This window comes from Onthophagus taurus, chromosome 2, assembly GCF_036711975.1.
Source record: "Onthophagus taurus isolate NC chromosome 2, IU_Otau_3.0, whole genome shotgun sequence".
Taxonomy (NCBI): domain Eukaryota; kingdom Metazoa; phylum Arthropoda; class Insecta; order Coleoptera; family Scarabaeidae; genus Onthophagus; species Onthophagus taurus.
In genome coordinates this window covers 16,927,395-16,945,924 of record NC_091967.1, presented here as the reverse complement: position 1 = coordinate 16,945,924, position 18,530 = coordinate 16,927,395, and the positions used below count along the sequence as shown (strand labels likewise).

Here is an 18,530-nt window from a genome sequence, read left to right as displayed (position 1 = left end):
CAATATAGCGGCATATACATAATCCTGATAGATCCAGAATATTAAAATAGCAGGTCACTTCTGTGCTTAATATTATCCACAATTCAAAATTTAGAAAATCGCATACTCATAACTCTTCCATTCAATTCCAGAAATACTTCTGGTGTAGTTTTATTATTTAAACTCAAGAACAAAATCAACAAGACATTTAAAAAATCAAAGTTATTGATAATGATAAAATTTCTTTCACACGCATTATTGAAACTGAAAAGAAATGTTTATTTGAGAGTGTATTAACGGTTAGATTCATTTAAAAGATATGTCAAAGCGTTACAACGTTTTAAACATACAAGATGAATGAAAATTATTCCCACCACCACTACACGTTTTTTGTCAAAAAATAAGCCTCACATCCAATTCTATCTTCTTCTACAGCTTATTTAAATACTGCATTCCGAAACTATCTGTTCATAGTAAATTTTTGCACATTTTCCACAATGTTTTATTCAATCTGCAGATACGTTGGTTTGTGAATGTTTAGATTGGGATTTTTAGAAGACAGATCATCGACCTTGTTTTTTAAATTTTGATGCGAGGAATGATAGTAGTAAGTTATAAACCTATATATACGTAATCAGATAAAACTGTTCAAAGTGTTTGGCGAACGTATATCACATCTGCCTCATAGGATAGTGTAATATAACGACAAATAAATGAGGAATTTGACATTTTCCCTATAAAAGTGAATTTGAAATCAAAACAATTAAAAACTCTAATCATCCTCATTGTTTTTTTTTATCATTTAATTCCTATACATAACCATGAACATTATTTTTTGATTCTTTTCAACTTATTTTTTTTAAATTAAAACCGTTATTAGATAATAAATTGACAACCTATAATATTACTCCTCACATTACGTAGAAAGATATCCCATTCCTTTGAAATAGAATACTCTATCTTATTTTATATTCTTTACAAGGCAAACATAAAAATTGATTATATCTCGATTTAATTTAAACTGTTTCTTTAAAAATCACAAATAAAATATTAACTCTGAATCAAAAAGCAAACACATATTTACCGTGTTAGTTAGAATTCCTAAGAAATTGTTGTCAGATAATCAGGAAATTATGGATCATAAATTTTACGAAGTAAAATAGATTTATCAAATAAAAGAAACAGTTTTATGGTAATCTCCTTAGAAATATGATAATACACGTAGAAAAACAAATATTTGAGTTTTATTTACCCTTGTTTTATTTATTTGAGTTTGTTTAAAAACAATACCTTCTCCAAATTTTGAACGACATGTCAACAACACTCGTGGAGATAACCCAATATATTGAGTACATAAAACATAAAAAAATATCTAGTTTGTATTTCTAAATGAAATTATTAATTGTTAATTGTTTATAAAATACATTGAACAAGGAAATAAACTAAATATTAGGAAAGTAAACACGACAAAAGCGCGTGTCCATTATGAATCATTCATCGCAAAATAGAATCATATCTAATATTGGTAAAAGTAATGTAAATAAAGATATAAATAACTGTAAGTTTCGACAAAAATTTTTGTATCAACATTGTTTAAAAAGAACATGTATTCATTGTTGCATGACGAAAATATCCCCCTCGTGTACCGGATAAGAGCGCGAAACAAAGCGGATACGCTATTTTCGGACTTAAACCGGTAGTGATTGTTGAACATCGAAGAGCATACAGAGTGAGTATATTGCTCTGCGGTCATGGAATGTTCAGAAATAACTTTCGACTCTTCAACTGGCTACAATCAGATTATAATCAAGTTTTCAAACTAAAATAAACCCGTTATGACAAATCTTGAAATATGATCTTTTGCCAAGACAATATTGACATAATTTTTGAAATCATCCTTATTTTATTTACTAATTTTAGGCTATTATGAAGTTTCCGATGGTATCATATAGTTATTAACAATATTTTAAAATTTTTATCTTGTTTAAAAATGTTACGACAAATTTGGGTGATTTCAAACACAACGGTTTAACGGTTTTAACGGTTCAAGAGTTTATCACGATATTAATCGAGCATTCTCGCAGTCTGATTGACTAAGACATCATGTTAACGTTCTGTCAAGTTAATGTGACTCTATCTAATCAAACTTAAGAAAAATAGCCTGACTCGTTTCTTTTCGCAAATAATGAAATTTTTTTTTCCTTTTTCTCCCGGATCTTAACACAATTTAAGATGATTTTGAACATCCCTTTTCACGATTTTGCACTTCTTGACATTATATCTTTCACGTTATATCAATTAAAAAGTATATACAACTATATATACTACTTCCTGTCGATTAACATCATGTTAATTATCTATTAGAAATTATCTATTAGTTAACGATTTACAAGATATCGGTGACAAAAACTTTGTGAACAGATAACTTTATCCACTTTACAAATTAAATACTTTCGAAACTAGTGGTGTATCCTCATAATATTATCTAGTGGTAAGTTTTTCGGGATGTGCTTTTCTGCGTTCTTTGATGTTTTCACTGTTAAGATTGTGCTGCAGAATAGCTGAGTTGAAATAATTGTCAAAAGGTACTTTGTGTCCAAAGATACCTAATCTTGTAGATTACCTGTAATCTTAACAAGTAAACAGGATGGATGGCACGTGCGATTGAAGTTTCAAACATTCAGTGCAGAAATAAGTTATTCAAGTTATAAAATTTGCGTTAAATCCTGTGTAAAATAGCAGCAGTGTAAAATAAATCAGCAGCATTCATTTTACTTAATTGTTTGTAAATTATACCTATGCAGTAAAAAGTAAGTAAAAAATCAACACGACAAACCGTTTTAAGTCAATACTAAAACGTTTATGTTTTTATGAATACTCAGATAATCCCAATAATAAAATGAATACGATTGATCAAATGCTGAATCATATTTTAGACAATAATAATTAATATATTATCGTGGAAGAAACTTATTGCTTGATGCTGGGCGACTATTGTGGAGAGGACGGTAGAGTTTTAGGCTTATTGTTAATAAAGTATGTACTGTCTAAAGGACACGGAATTTTTATTGTTAACTATTACAACACTCTTAAAACTAATTCAATGGAAAAATAAAGATGAAGCGGTGAAGTATCTTGTAGTGCATCTAGACATTAGACTGACTTGTAAATTTCATATCAACCTGAAACAATATGAAGACTATGGAAAACTGGCAGAACTACATAGTCTCATAAATAGAAAAACAGCGCTAACTAATTCATCCAATGATATCCTAAAATGCTTCCTGTAATATGCACTGTTTAGACTATAATGTTGATATAGTAAACATTATTAAGTAACAGAAATTAAATACAGTTCAAAACACTGTATATTTTTAACCTAGACATTACAGTAGGAAGTTCGCCAATCGGCAAATGGAAGTGATGGACAACTTGCATATTTTACATTAACACCAAAGACCAGTCAATAAACGTGTTTTTTTCAGATTGTTTAATCTCCTCCTGGCACCTTACATTTAAAGTTATGCGATATTACTTTGACCTTGAGGCTCCACAAGAATCTCTACAGTATGTATCGCGCTCTTCAGAAAGAATATCTCCGCCATGTTGTTAGTTAATGTTTAAACCAAATTTATACCAAATTTCATGTCTCTATATGCTTCCGTTCTGATTGTATCAACAGAAATACTGTCGAAATACTTTTGTGACACAACTTGTTATTCTGTTTACACACAAAAACATGTAATTACGCCTTATTTATTTTTACAAACAACGTTAGCTTAACTAATTATACACTTCACTCATTTTTATTCCTCACCATATAAATTTATTTGTGTATAAACTTAATCATTATTTAAACAGTCTAAAACCTTGATTCCTTATAGTACTTTATTCATTACTTGACTCACGTCCCATATTTAAATAATTAAATTGTGCCATTTTGTTGATAAATCGTTTCAATCGATCGCGAACAATGTTGCTAAACCATAAACCTTATTTGGGTTGGAAATAATAATGTGTAGAATCGAGATGATTAATTAACGCGTTTATCAATCGTGATGAAATTTTATTATAATTAAAGTAATGAATGCTGAGAAATTGCATGGTTATTGTTGATTCATGATGGGTTTTTGTTGTGTGAATGTGTGCTTATAATTATTTGGAAAATCCTAAAAATTTGATATTTTAATTTTATTGCGATTATAATTCATTTCCTTCTTAGTATTCAGTTAAGGATGATTCGTAAATATTATTAGGTGAGGTTTCAGACTGAATACTTGCGTTATGATAAAAAAATTATCAGTACAATTTAAAGAATTTCAATGTTTGTGTTTTTAGTAACTAATATTTCTAGGAAAACATGTTTTGCTTTAGATTGTTTCATTCGGTTTTAAAACAAATCTAACAATTTTCTTTTCAATTTGAAAAGTGAATCATATCTTGATTTAATTAATTATAATTACAGTAAAACCTCGACATAACGGACTAATACGAGGAAGGAAGTGTCCATTATATGCAAAATTTTTAATTTGTTAAGTCTGCCTGGCTATATTTATACCAAAAACGGTAGAATCTAATTGGAGTGCTACATCCTGGTAACAGGTGCACAGCTCGAAGGCCCGTTCGTGACGTCACGCATAGATAAGCAACTACAGTTTCACACTTTGAAGTAGCAAATACTTAATTTATTCTATTCGTGTTTTGTAATGTTGTTAGTTTGAAACTTAACGTTCATAATATAAAATAAAGATCTTAATCGAGTTTAGCCGTGCGTCTAACAATAATCTAACGCTGAATAAGAACTAGAATAACAGCGTTAGAACAAGCACTAGACTTACATCTAGAAACAATCGAGTTTAGCAGTATGTTTCCGAACACTTTAACTGCCACGGTACATTTCATTTTCCTAGTACCATTGGCCACACCATAAAATCATTGTTTTCGGACAGTAAAGTACTTGCTTTACTTACCTACCTACAAATGAATTTTTTTTAGTACAAGGCAAAATCAAATTCACCAACCATGTAAACACTGCATGGCCGTATGACGCATGAGTGGTTCACATATTTCTGAACAACCTCATTTAGTTTTCACTGTGTACCATGCATGTTTTGTAAGTGAGTCTGCTGAAATTAGAGAATAGTGAAACAGAAGTCTGCATACGGCAAGTCTGATGTAAAAGTTTGGGTGAATACGAAAAAGAACAGGCAAGACTACAGAGTCTTTTGGATGAGCTCTTATCAAAGGAAGAGAATGTACCGTTTGTACGCTTATCAGAAGACTGTGCTGAGTGAAGCTGGGAGTTCATCATCTTCAGATAGTGTAAAACCAATCTCGAGAAAAAAAAATTCAGCAGCTCACGAGAGGTGCTTTTCCTGCTGTTCCTTCAACTTCATCAAGTTCTAGAAACATACACATCGAAAGTTCTACAAACAATTACATCCGAATAATTATTGAGAATGTTGTAAATCATTTTCGAATAGATGATTCATCAGACGAAGAAAACGAAGCTGACAAACGTACTTACAAATGGTCTACTACTATGGTCTAACGTGACCGGAAGGTAATTGAAGGAATTACCATATGAGATTGCAAATGCAGAAGTATCTACTGAGGTTTATAAGAGTATTGTTGAACAATCCCCGGTTGATTTTTAATTTGTTCATGAAGTTCATCTTGAGTTCCATTCATGGTTACCGAAACTAATCGTTGTGCTTTTCAGAAAATCGCTAAGAATCGTCGCGCTTCTGCTGGGATAAACAAATGAAAGGACACTGACTAACAGGAAATGAAAGTGTTCATTCGATTACAGCTTTGGATGGGTCTGCTTCGCTCATCTCATATATTCAGGTATTGGTAAAAAAAACAATATATGCAAATAAAGGTAATAATGTCATGTCACGAAATCGTTTGTAATAATGACATAGCAGCTGTTTCTGATAGACTATCTAAACTGAAGGCAGTTATTGAATCCTTGTCAACTAATTTCAAAAGCTATTATATTCCTAAGGAACAGATATGCAAGAAAAGAGACATAAATTCGGGATCGAACTTTTCAAACTGCGCACGGAAGATAGATACACATTTGACTTCCGCATTTACTGTGGGAAAGAACAAAATTCCAATGAAAATATCCCCACAACTGTTGTCATAAAATTGTGTGACTCACTTTGGGCTTGCGGTGGAGCAGTGTATATTAACAATTATTATACGAGTGTGGATCTGGCGCATAAGTTGCTGGAGAGAAACACATATCTAGTTGGCACCCTGAGAAAGAATTGGAAAAACAACCCTAAGGAAGTCATATAAAAACGTTTAAAAAAAGGTGAAAGTGTTTCTATGGAGACCAAATACAGGAATTGTTGTTACAAAGTGGCACGACAAACGCGACGTCATAACCCTTTGTACAAAGCATGTTGGCCGAATGATTATAGTCAAATCTAGACGAAGTTCGGAAGTAGATAAGCCAGATGATGTCGTGGATTATAATAAATACAATGTTTTTATTGACTTATCAAATAAAAGCCTATTCACATGGTTTGAGGAAGGGGGTCATGTGGTGCAGGAAAATCGTGGTTGAACTGCTTCTAGGATCAGCTATTGTAAACGTAGTTTTACTGTTCAAAGATGTAATGGCTAAACATTTATCAATCACTGACTTTAGGAAGTAAGTTGAGGAGAAAAAAGACATAAATTGGGTGATGTGGATACATCCAACAGACGAAGCTACACTACACCTTCGTCTATTAGATGTGCTATAGCAAAATAGCAGCAGAAAGTGCAAGAGCCAACAAAACACCACTCTAGATGGAAAAGTGACCAGCGCAAAAACCATTAATGTTGTTGTGAAAGCGATGACTGTGTTGTAAAGCAGTGATTTATTTTTCTTTTCAGTTTACTTTTGTAGTTTTACTGAAACGCGCGAGGAGAAAACGTTGCAGAAACGTACCTTCGTATTCTGAAACAAAATAACTTTTTATTGGGCTAAGTTTCATGGGTTTTAGTGCACTGGGCCATGCTTATTAACCTCCTATGCATTGAGATAGCAGCAGTGAAGCATATACTTTTCAACACTCTAGCGCTGAAGAACAATTAAAACTAGAACTACTGTTCTTGATTTATACATCCTGTAAGGCCTATTTTGGTTAAAGAGTTCTGTAGTTTCGAACAGTTCTGAACTACAAACAGGGTACACTCCAAGTTTATCTATGAACATGGAATAGACCAAGTTGGGGAATAACCCATGTTGGATTCCATCTATGAGCGCTAACTTTTATATTTAAATATAGTATTATTAAGAGTATATTTAAAATAGATAATAGGAGTATTAATAGTATGGTTTAAAAATATTTTGTCCGTTATATCCAAAGTCCGTTATATCGAGGTTTTACAATTTCATTTTTGGGGCTAATATAAAATGAATTTTTAAAATTTAATTTAATTTATCATATTTTGTGATTCGTTTCTTAACAAAATTTCATTCATTTTATACAACAAACATCCAGTTGTACAAGAATCCATGTGGGTGGAGTCAATAACTCGTTTTACCGTAGTCAATGTACTGTAAGTCTGTAGTCAACTACATTTTTTTTTCGTCTTACAACACCGATACCTTTAAGTCCGCATGGTTTTCTAAAAAAAACAAATATAATAATAATGTTTGTGATTTAACTAAAATATCAAAAAACCGATCTGTTTCCCTCATTCTTTTTCATTCCTTTTAGTAGAGTGATATAACCTCACAAATTCCTTACTTCTTACGGATAACTTAATCAATCATTAATATCATACAATAAATAAAAGCACGTCATCGAGATATCTTAAGTAAATTTGAATTATGTAGCTTGGTGTTTATTTATTAAAAAGATATATGTATAAGAATGTAACATACCAACACTTTAGTAAATCTTTTTTCTAATTCATTAGGATCTGGCATTGGTTGTTTTGATTTAACTCTAATGCTGGCTTGTCTGGCATGGTGTTTCGATGAGATGACACTTTCTGTTTTGTCTGATGGCCCCGGATGTAGAGCCGAAGGTTGTTGTTGTTGTTCACCCTTCGAAATTGCGGACCCCATTATTACCACTTAAAACAAAACACAACCACCACAGCACACTCAAACACAAAAAACTCAGTCGCCGCCGGAAGAAGAACCAACGAGAATATTAAAAAAAATAACTTAAGACTTAGATTTAACGTGGTTCAACTGTTTTTAAGACTTTCTATTCGTACTTTAGATAACATTATTTTTGTTTTAACGCGCAACAGGTTTTTAAAAAACGAAACTAAAAACAAAACACCCTGTGCGTACGACAGAAAGACCCCGGTTCAACTAAAGAGGTCTCTCCGGACTTCGACGATTATTATTATTCACTCTCGTAAACGAAACGACGGATATAATTTAAGATAAAGCGCATGCGTCAATTGGTTATGTCTCTCTTTTTTTTCTTTTTTTTTTGAACGGCTAACATCTGAATGACAGCGATTGTTTCGTGTTTCAATTGTTTTTGTGTATTCGATGAAAGAACGGTGCTTTTTGTGTTTTTACTTCCGGTGCAATAAAATGTGTTCTTCCATTAAATCAGATTACTCACCGTAATTAATTTTACTGAATTAAAATAAAAACAAAAGGAGCTTTGTATAAAAATGTTTGTTGTACATTATCAAAAACAAATTATTTTAAAATAATAAGCTTTGTTTTAATTTTTATTAAGTTACATTAATAAACAATTTTTGATATTATAAGCATTAATTTTAAAATATATTTTTTAAATTAAGCAACATAATATTCAGCATTGTGTAATGGTTTGCCTAACTTAAACTGAACAAAATTTTTCAAAAATTTAGCGATTGAAATGTGGGGAATAAGTTTAGGTAAAATGGGAGATGATTTTACATTTTCAATTTAAAACAATTTTTGTATTAAAGAAATGTATATTTATTTAGGTGAGTAAAATTCTAAAAAAAACCAAGTAGGTAGGACATCAAACTCTTCTAGCGTAACATCTTTTTATAGCTTTTACAGGAAATAGCGGTTTCACACACCACTAACCTCCAAAATAGTGCTATTCGTGTTTTTTACAATCAAATTTTATAGTTATACCAATTTATTTCGTAGTATCAAATTTGATGAACTTGCACAAATTTTGATATTTTTGACACATTTTGCTAGCACAATTTCAATATTGATAGAGGTAGGAAGGCACAAATTGATAAAGGTGTCATATGTTTTGAAAAAATGATCTAATGCATATTTTGAGTATCTCATGTATAAATTTAACCCTCAAAAGGGCCCATATTTTCAGTTCACATACATCGTAAATTTTGCCTAGTGGATAAAAGTAACAAAGAGAGGAAAAGTGGAAATTTGTATTAATAGTAAGATTCATGGCAATAATTTTCGATTATAATGTCAGATACCAGGGTAATCATGGAAGACGATAGGGCAACAGATTTAGTTTTAGAAAAGACGTACTTTGTGAGGACGCTGCTACACAATACGCTATCCGCAGCAATACCGGAAAAGCTTATTTGACTGGTGAGGATGATGCTGGAAAATATCAAGAGTGTGATAAAAGTGAACGGAAGCGTCTCGAGAGAGCTAGTCACCTTTAGGCAAAAAGATACCTTGTCCTGTACGTTGATTAATCTGATTTTAGGAAGGGTCATCAGGAGCACCGGAATACGCGGACAATGTGGATTTGTTATGCAGAAGACAAATAGAACTGGGCACACGCCTATGGCAGATGGAATAGGAATCGAGGACGGCTCATTATTAACGAGAATAAGACAAAATATATGTTCATGTTTAAAGGACGTGACATCATTTAAATATCTGCAATTCCTCTTAACATAGAACAATGAGAATGGGCTGGAGATCGAAGAAAGAATCAAAGCTGGAAACAGAGTGTACTTTAGCCCCCAGGTCATGATTACTGAATAGAAATACAAAGAAGCGCATTTATAGACCATTCTTGCGCCCGATGGTTATTCCTGCAAGACTAGGGTACTAAATAAGAAGGTCCAGTAGCGCCTGGACACGTGGGAGAGAAAAATTATTCATTCGATTCACCCCGATTTGTGGCGGATCCGTACAAACGTACCAATTATATAATGAGCCAGCCCTTACAACCGAAGTAAGGAAGGCTAGACTTACATAACTTGGCTAAATGGAGAGGATGTCGGAAAAGAGGGCGGTAAGAAGAGCATACCTAGTGACCTGAGGAGGCTGGGAGTGAGGGAATAGAGGCGCTGAGCACTCTGCAGGTTATCGGCAAGCAATTTTACAATTTATGAACAATGAAAGTAATTTAATTTTCATCATTTTATATCGTCAGAAATCTGGAAATTGTATCATCAAATATACGGTTTCTTATGATAGGCAAACTATACCTATTTGTACAAAATCTATTAAAATTAGGAAAGTTTCCGACAGAACAGTGGTATTATTCCAGAAATAAAAAACCAAACATGAAATATCTCTCTTCGCTATATCAATAAGGTATAATTGATATAATTGAATTTGGAAAATTGCAAGAAGAAAAATTTTGAAGATACGAAATACCAGGGCACTCTTCTTTTATAGGCATATTTTTCAAACCCAATTACATTTATACTTTGGACACCCAACACCTTGTAGCATTTGTGACGCTAGAGACAAATCAGACAAGCATCAATGAAATTGGGAATATGTTTTTAATGCGCAAAACAATAAACACACTGGGATGAAATAAACACTGGAATGTTGAGGACCTATAAGAAGGAATGTTTACATAAAATTTGTCATTCAGCCAATGATAGCAGAACTTTCTATACATGATCGCCTCTTCGAATATTCGATTATATATGAAACGAAGACACGAATTTTGCACAACCTTAAACTCTCACGGGATAAATATGAACCAAATACGACATCACGGCAATTAAAGTGAGACAACACAAGAGAATCACATTTCAGATCTTGTGCTAAAAGCATCTTACAGCAGTAAAGACTTTCTAGGGAACTTCTTCAATAAAACACATTAAGTGTGTCTTATTAGGGTTCACTAAAAGAGCATGTCTCTTAATCCGCACATATAAGTTACTTAAATCTTCCGTTATTTTATCACAAGTTTCTGATCGCTCACCAGGCAGGAAATCTAGATAACGTTGAGAATTATCAACATAAAGATTATAAGAACAATACTTTAACTTTGAGAATATATTGCTGGTATAGATTGCAAATAAGATAAGTACTTTAGAAAAATAATTGAAATCAGCGTATATCCTTATCTTGAACTCGAAACCAAAACTGTTGTGAAACTGATCTCACGTCGACTACAGCTGAAGATTTTAAGCCATTGTATTTAATCCACTAGAACCGACAGTTTTTAGGGAAAACAAGGATAAAGAAAAGCATTGCACGACTAATCAATTTGTCGCACGGTTTCCTGGGAGTTATTACCGGTGCTCGATTATCTTAGTGCGATAGTGCAGCATCTGTGCTGATAAACTTCTAAGGCTTCTTCAATGAGCGGAACAAATTATATCCGGCCTGCAATATTAAGTCTTGTAATGGAGTATTTTAGATTGTAATCGGATGCGGTGGCCATAATCTATTATGCTACATGCACAAACTCCAAACTAGCTAAACCCTAGTTATAGCTTGTACCAATGAATCGAGTTGTATACAACCAGCGTAGACCCAATACGACGAAATTATATTTTTAGTGTAGGAAATAGAGCATATGTACTTTAGCTTATAGCATCTACTCAGGTCACGATTACTGAATAGAAATACAAAGAAGCGCATTTATAGACCACTCTTGCGTCCAATGGTTATGTGCCTGCAAGACTACTAAATAAGAAGGTCCAGCGATGACTGGACACGTGAGGGAAAAAATTCTCACAAACAGAACAAATTACATCCGGCCTGCAATATCAAGTCTTTTAATGGAGTATTTCAGTTATGCTACATGCACAAACTTTAAACTTCTAAAACCTAGTTATAGCCTGTACCGATTAATCGAGATGACCTAGTTTAGCATTTTTTTTTTCAGGGTGAGTATTATTTATATTTGAGTTAGTGGTTTGTTCTGTTAATTTTTGTAAGACGTTTTATGACGCCAACATTGATTGTAATTTAAGCAATTTTTGTAATAAAAAAATAAGGTGGTGTAACCGAGGAGATACTTATACAGCAGGAATTCGACACTGTAACAGTATGAGCCCATTCCTATCTCATCTGATTATGAACAAAACCAACAAATAAAAATCCTTGAAAATCTCATGTTATACAGAAAGGGTGCATACCACACTTTAAAAAAAGGCGGCCTTTTGATGGCGGAAAGCGATTATGACTTGCAACGAATGTTATACCGATTCCAAGCCACAGCGAAAGTACTAAACATGGAGATATCCGGGAGAAGACTAAAGCAGTGGTGTTATTGAAAGAGCGTGTCAGGTACAAGTTGGCAGTGAATGATCGCCCCATTAGACCGAGCCTGCACTATCTAGCTACTCTACTCTAGCTACAGAAATTTACACCAAGAAGTTAAGGCACAGGTCAACAAATGCTCCCGAATATCTGGATATTTAAGAGAGGTCTAAAAGACATCGTAAGGAGGAACAAACACATGTCTAAAGTGAACAAATACTGACTTATGCATCGGAAACTAGGGCGGATACGTCAAAAATCAAGAGAGAAATCGTTTAAAAGATAAGAGATCAGATAAGAAGCTCAGCAATACAGGAGGAACTAAGGATCCCTGATGTGATACAATTTGTGCGGGCAATGCGCTGGTATTGGAGAGAGCACGTGGTCAGGATGGACGATAAGTGTTGGGTGAAATAGTGAGAAAACTTGTCGGACGACCATTGAAAAGGTGACATGAATGTAGAGAAAACAAGACATAGTCTTAAAAAAAGGTGAAGAACTTGATAACGTATTTTATTCAAAATAACATGAAATAATTTTCAGATACTGAAGAGAAAATGCGCAATGGAGTCCTGGAAGAAATTTGTTGGGGGACCAGGAACGTGATTGAAGGATGAAAAAGCATGTGGAAAAGTAGTGCAAGAGAAACCAAGATGATGATTATGATTAAGTCGAACTCTCTTGCGGAGTACAAGTTGGAGACGTTCATTTCGGATTCTGCACAAGCGGAAAATGAGGTTAAATAATCCCATTTTTGCAATAATTTTGATGTAAAAACTTTTATTTTTTTGTGTTTACAAATTTTTCATTGAATAAATTGGGAAAGTATACAAGAAATTTAATACAACATTAAATAAACAGAAACAAAAAAGTGAATGACATATCTAATCCAATAATTTAATTTATGTATTGATCCATTATAAATAATCATAAAACTGGTCTTAAAACATGTCAGCTTGAAGTTATACAAATATGGAAGTTAATATACCTAAACCCCCAGTAGATAGTATTAGTTATTTAGTTGGCATGCTTTAATTTAAGTTGGAACAACTACATAAACATTAATTTTATATCATAATATATTATCACACTGTTTTAATATTTGTAACCTATTGATGGGCATGTTGTAACCATTGTTAGTTGACAAAGAAATTTATTGTTATTACAATAAAAGTAATTCTAATGAAAATAATAATAAACAAATACATACATTTATGTCATTTATACACTAATTAGACATTATTTTTTTTATTTATAAAAATATATCTAATATTGCAACCTACAAGTACTTTTTATTATTAATTTGGACAAAAACACAAAATCCAATCAAAGTCCACATTCATACAATCCCATTTATACTCAAATTGTACTTTTTCAATGTTGATATGTTTAAGAAATTTTTTATTTTCATTCTATGATGTATTCTCACTTCATCTTTCTGATTAGGTTTATTAGATAATAAAAAATTTCTTGTAAAATTAGTAATTACTATGAATTATCTTTTATAATATTATCCTCAGCTTCTTGTTTCTCAGATTTAAGTTCACTGGATTGTTCGAGATATCTCCAAGGGTTTTCCGTAAATGATGGATGTATATATTTAGAATAACCGTTCTCCTACACAATTTTTTAAAATTAAACTCTAATTTTAATGAAACTGATCTTAGATTAAATAAGTACCTGTGATTTGTTCAAAAAAGAACTTCCCGCATAATTTCTCCTAAAATTACTGTTTGGTGTTCTAGAATAATTATTGAAATTTTGATGCCGTCTTCCCCTCCGATTATTATTATTGTAAAATCTCGGACTTTTTCTGTTATAATCTTGTGAGGTATTTGTGGTCGAAGGGCTAAAGTGTGGCTTTGTAGTGTAACTGTCATTCAAACTGCTACTATCATTCAATGATAAATAATCGGACGATTCTTCTTTTTCATCTAAAGTATAGTACATAAAACCGGGACTATTTTGATAGTTCATTTTCACGAAGATATTTATTTATCTTCAAGATTTACTTGCTGTATTTAGATTGATTTTGCGAGTACGACGCTAAACCACAACAAACATGCAGATAACTGTAATGTTTGACTTTGACAGATGTAATTTTAGAAACGTGGTGCTGCCATCTATTAATTGGAATACAGATTTATATTTTTAACGTTAAATAGGAATCCTATTTAGGATTATTTAAATAATAAAATTTTACAAAAAATAAACTATTTTTAAGTATGTAAATGAACGTTTCATGGAGATTATTAAACAATTTCCAACAGTAACATATAACCATTTCGTTACAAACTTTCCAATGATATATTGAATTTAATACATGCTAAGAGAACGACATACAGAGAACATCAGAAGATGAGGGACATAAAAAAAAACAGAATTGAATCGTCTCCATAAGAAAATACACAGAGAAGTAAAAATATACCAAACTAACCAATGGTTATAAGTTTGTTGAAGTCTAGGAAGACATTCTAAAGAATAAACCATCAGCCATTTTTTTGTAAAGATTTTTATCATTCAACTTATCATGTACATAAGTATATAAATTTAATTTTAGTTCGTTTAGTGTATGCGCCATCAATTCCTTGCTTTGTATACAACTAAATAAATATCACTAGAAATATCGTTTATTTATCATCATAGAAATAGACAGGTAAAAAATAAATTTACACAAAAAAATCCCTAAACTGGCATTCTGAATCTCTTTCCTGCATAACAGGCGTCTTTACCAAGTTCGGCTTCAATTCTAAGCAATTGATTATATTTAGCTAAACGTTCGGATCTACAAGGAGCTCCAGTTTTGATTTGTCCGGCCGCTAACCCAACCACCATATCTGCAATAAATGTATCTTCGGTTTCACCTGATCGATGGGAAACCATAGTACCCCATCCATTTGCTCTAGCTCTAAGATGAGCGCAAATTGACTCGGTGATAGATCCGATTTGATTAACTTTCAATAAAAGAGCATTACACGCTTTTTTCTCTATAGCCGTGGCAATTCTTTTCGGATTCGTTACCAAAAGATCGTCACCGACGAGTTGAATTTTAGTTGAACCATTAAATCTTGCCCAAGCGTCCCAATCATCTTGCTCAAATGGATCTTCAATGGATACAATAGGAAACTCTTTAATAAACTCTTCGTAAAGCGATTGAAGCGCTTTTGAGTCAATATATTTTGAGGGATCAGATTTGGGGTTTTTAAAATCCAAATCATATTTGCCATTTTTTAAAAATTCCGATGCTGCGCAATCCATACCGATATCAACTTTTCCCGTATACCCAGCTTTAGCAATAGCTTCATTTAATAAGTGAACTCCTTCTTTATTATCTTGAATATTTGGAGCAAATCCACCTTCATCACCAACCGCCGTTGCATCTAAACCAAATTTAGCTTTTATTACGGCTCTTAAATGATGATAAACTTCAGATCCCATTTTCATAGCATGTGTAAATGATGTTGCTCCAGTCGGAAGTATCATAAATTCCTAAATTCAAACATTATGTAAATATTGATCTGATAGACGTTGACGTTAAAAAAGATTAAAATAAAATTACCTGCATAGCTAATTTATTACCAGCGTGGGATCCACCGTTGATAACATTCATAGAAGGTACGGGAAGTATGAATTTGTCATTTCCGGCCAAATCGCCAATGTGTTTATATAAGGGAACTTTTCTTGATGCCGCCCCCGCTTTACAAATCGCCATCGAAACTCCTAAAATCGCGTTTGCGCCGAATTTGGATTTATTTTCTGTTCCGTCAAATTTTATCATTAATTCGTCGAGTGCTTGCTGCTCAATTACATCTAATTTTGATTCGACTACTTTTGGTCCAATTTCGTTTATCACATTACAAACCGCTTTCAATACACCTTTACCCATGTAATCTTCTTTCACTTTATCACGCAACTCTAAAGCTTCATGGATACCTAACAAGGGAAACAAAATCGAGTGGTGTAATGCCACAGATAATTTTTAGGATTTTATTTATGTTAAGATTTTCGCATGTTAAAAAAATACTTGATTTTCCGATTGACATTGTTTACCTGTACTGGCTCCTGATGGTACGGCAGCTCTGAAAAGGCCGTCTTTGGTTGTTAAGTCAACTTCGACCGTGGGATTTCCTCGTGAATCGAAAATTTGTCGTGCGTGTACGTGGGTAACTGGTGTGCTGTAACATCTGACACCAATGGTCCTGAAAAAAATATTTATCAAAATCAATCATCTCTCAAATAATCTCTTTCTTTATTATTTCTCACCTAATAACAGATAAATTTCTAATTAATTTCATGTTGGATTTGTATTATGTAGATAAACTAAACTAAAAATCACCAAAAGAGAAAAAACAACGTGACACGAATTTCTAATGATATTTATGACATTCATAGATTACTATTTTTTATTTTCATTTTATTGTCAACATTGTAATCTAGGCGATGAGACAATAAATACATCTTGTGTTGTATTGATCTACTCTGAAGAAACTTAGCTTTTCGAAATGGTGGCCAAGTTATAAGCTACATTTTATCGTCCGGGAACATACATTAATATAGGTATATGAAGTGATTACAAAGAGTACCACAATATCATAACTTGTATACAGGTTAATTTCTATACAGAATTTAACTATACCACCTCAGCAAGTGGTAACATACCAGTTATCTTAAATTAAGGTGAATAAATTAAAAGAAAATAAAACAAAACTATAAATTGGTATTATTTTAATTCCAACTACATTTATTTCATTAAAATAAGATGTAATGGAATGAGTGGCGAAAACTGAGCGAGTTTGATAAGCTGTGATAAAATTCGTTCTTCTACCCCACAATATTCTAATGCAGCTTTTTTCATCAGAAACAAATTTTTTTTAAGTGCCAGAAAACTTTTCCTAGTTAGATCAAATACCATTTCAAAATGAACCACTTTTGTAGATGCGCATATTAAGTAAAAGAATGCGTTGAAGTGTTAGTCATCTACGTATGATAGTAAAAAATGGTCTAAGATACTAACTAGTGATGGAACGGATAGTGATTTTCCGAAAAGCTAGATACCGGATATTTGGCATCCCCTTCGGCCGGATATCGGGTTATTCAGCATATCTATCTTCTGAAGTGATACATTGCCACATTATTGCGATATTTGAATAAAAATGAAATTAATAAGAAAGCTAATAAGATATGTCAACTTATTTGGATTCAAGATACAAAATGAACTTTTTTGATGCTGATTTATAACGAATTTTGAAAATTATCGATGAAAATTGCAACATCGAAAATTTTATCAAAACTTTAAATATTGTTTTCTCAAAAACTAAAAGTTATTTTTTAAAATGTGTTGGTTCATTGGAAAGAGGACACTTTTATTAACACTTTGGGAAATTTTCATACTCATATTCCAAGAATTGGATTTTATACGAATTTTTAAAATTAAATCGGCCGAAATTGCAAAATTTGAAAATATTGTCGGTAATTTCAAAAATTTATATCTCAAGAACTAAAAGTGATTTTTCAAAACGACTTTTTGTATTAAAAAGAGGATACTTTAATTAATAATTGGTGATATTTCCACAAGGATCCTTCAAGAAATTAATTTTATGGCGAATTTTGAAAGTTATCTATGAAAATTGCAACATCGAAAATTTTATCAAAACTTCAAATATTATTTCTCAAAAACTAAAAGTTATTTTTCAAAACGGGTTGGTTCATTGGAAAGAGAACACTTTTATTAACATTTTGGGAAATTTTCATACTCATATTCCAAGAAATGGATTTTATACGAATTTTTAAAATTTAATCGGCGGAAATTACAAAATTCAAAAAAATTTTCGATTATTGCAAAAATTTATTCCTCAAGATCTAAAAGTGATTTTTCAAAACGGCTTTTTGCATTAAAAAGAGGATACTTTAATTAATAATTGGTGATATTTCCACAAGGATCCTTCAAGAAATTAATTTTATGGCGAATTTTGAAAATTATCGATGAAAATTGCAACATCGAAAATTTTATCAAAACTTTAAATATTGTTTTCTCAAAAACTAAAAGTTATTTTTCAAAATGGGTTGGTTCATTGGAAAGAGGACACTTTTATTAACACTTTGGGAAATTTTCATACTCATATTCCAAGAAATGGAT

The 18,530-nt window shown here is 32.2% G+C and overlaps 2 protein-coding genes and 2 long non-coding RNA genes across 4 annotated transcripts in view; 1 reads left to right on the top strand and 3 right to left on the bottom strand.

The window, feature by feature from the left end:
• LOC111428778 (formin-like protein) overlaps positions 1–8,327 on the bottom strand; it is a 40,083-nt gene extending 31,756 nt beyond the window's left edge. The window contains exon 1 of the mRNA XM_023064464.2: positions 7,871–8,327. Within this exon, the coding sequence (XP_022920232.1) occupies positions 7,871–8,056 (186 nt within the window). The 5' untranslated portion in view covers positions 8,057–8,327. The remainder of the gene's footprint in view (positions 1–7,870) is intronic.
• LOC111428824 (uncharacterized) lies at positions 8,253–13,198 on the top strand. Its single transcript, XR_002708090.2, has 3 exons — positions 8,253–12,018; positions 12,130–12,885; positions 12,938–13,198. It is a non-coding gene; the product is annotated as an uncharacterized lncRNA (long non-coding RNA).
• On the bottom strand, positions 13,158–14,460 carry LOC111428806 (uncharacterized). The gene is made up of 2 exons (XR_011639743.1): positions 14,075–14,460; positions 13,158–14,011 (listed from the first exon to the last, which is right to left on the bottom strand). It is a non-coding gene; the product is annotated as an uncharacterized lncRNA (long non-coding RNA).
• Positions 14,461–15,006: 546 nt separating this feature from the next.
• Positions 15,007–16,779, bottom strand: LOC111428818 (enolase-like). The gene is made up of 4 exons (XM_023064519.2): positions 16,658–16,779; positions 16,445–16,593; positions 15,954–16,327; positions 15,007–15,883 (listed from the first exon to the last, which is right to left on the bottom strand). Exons 1-4 carry the CDS (start codon positions 16,687–16,689, stop codon positions 15,080–15,082), a joined length of 1,359 nt encoding a protein of 452 aa, XP_022920287.2. The 5' UTR covers positions 16,690–16,779; the 3' UTR covers positions 15,007–15,079.
• Positions 16,780–18,530: the final 1,751 nt, after the last annotated feature.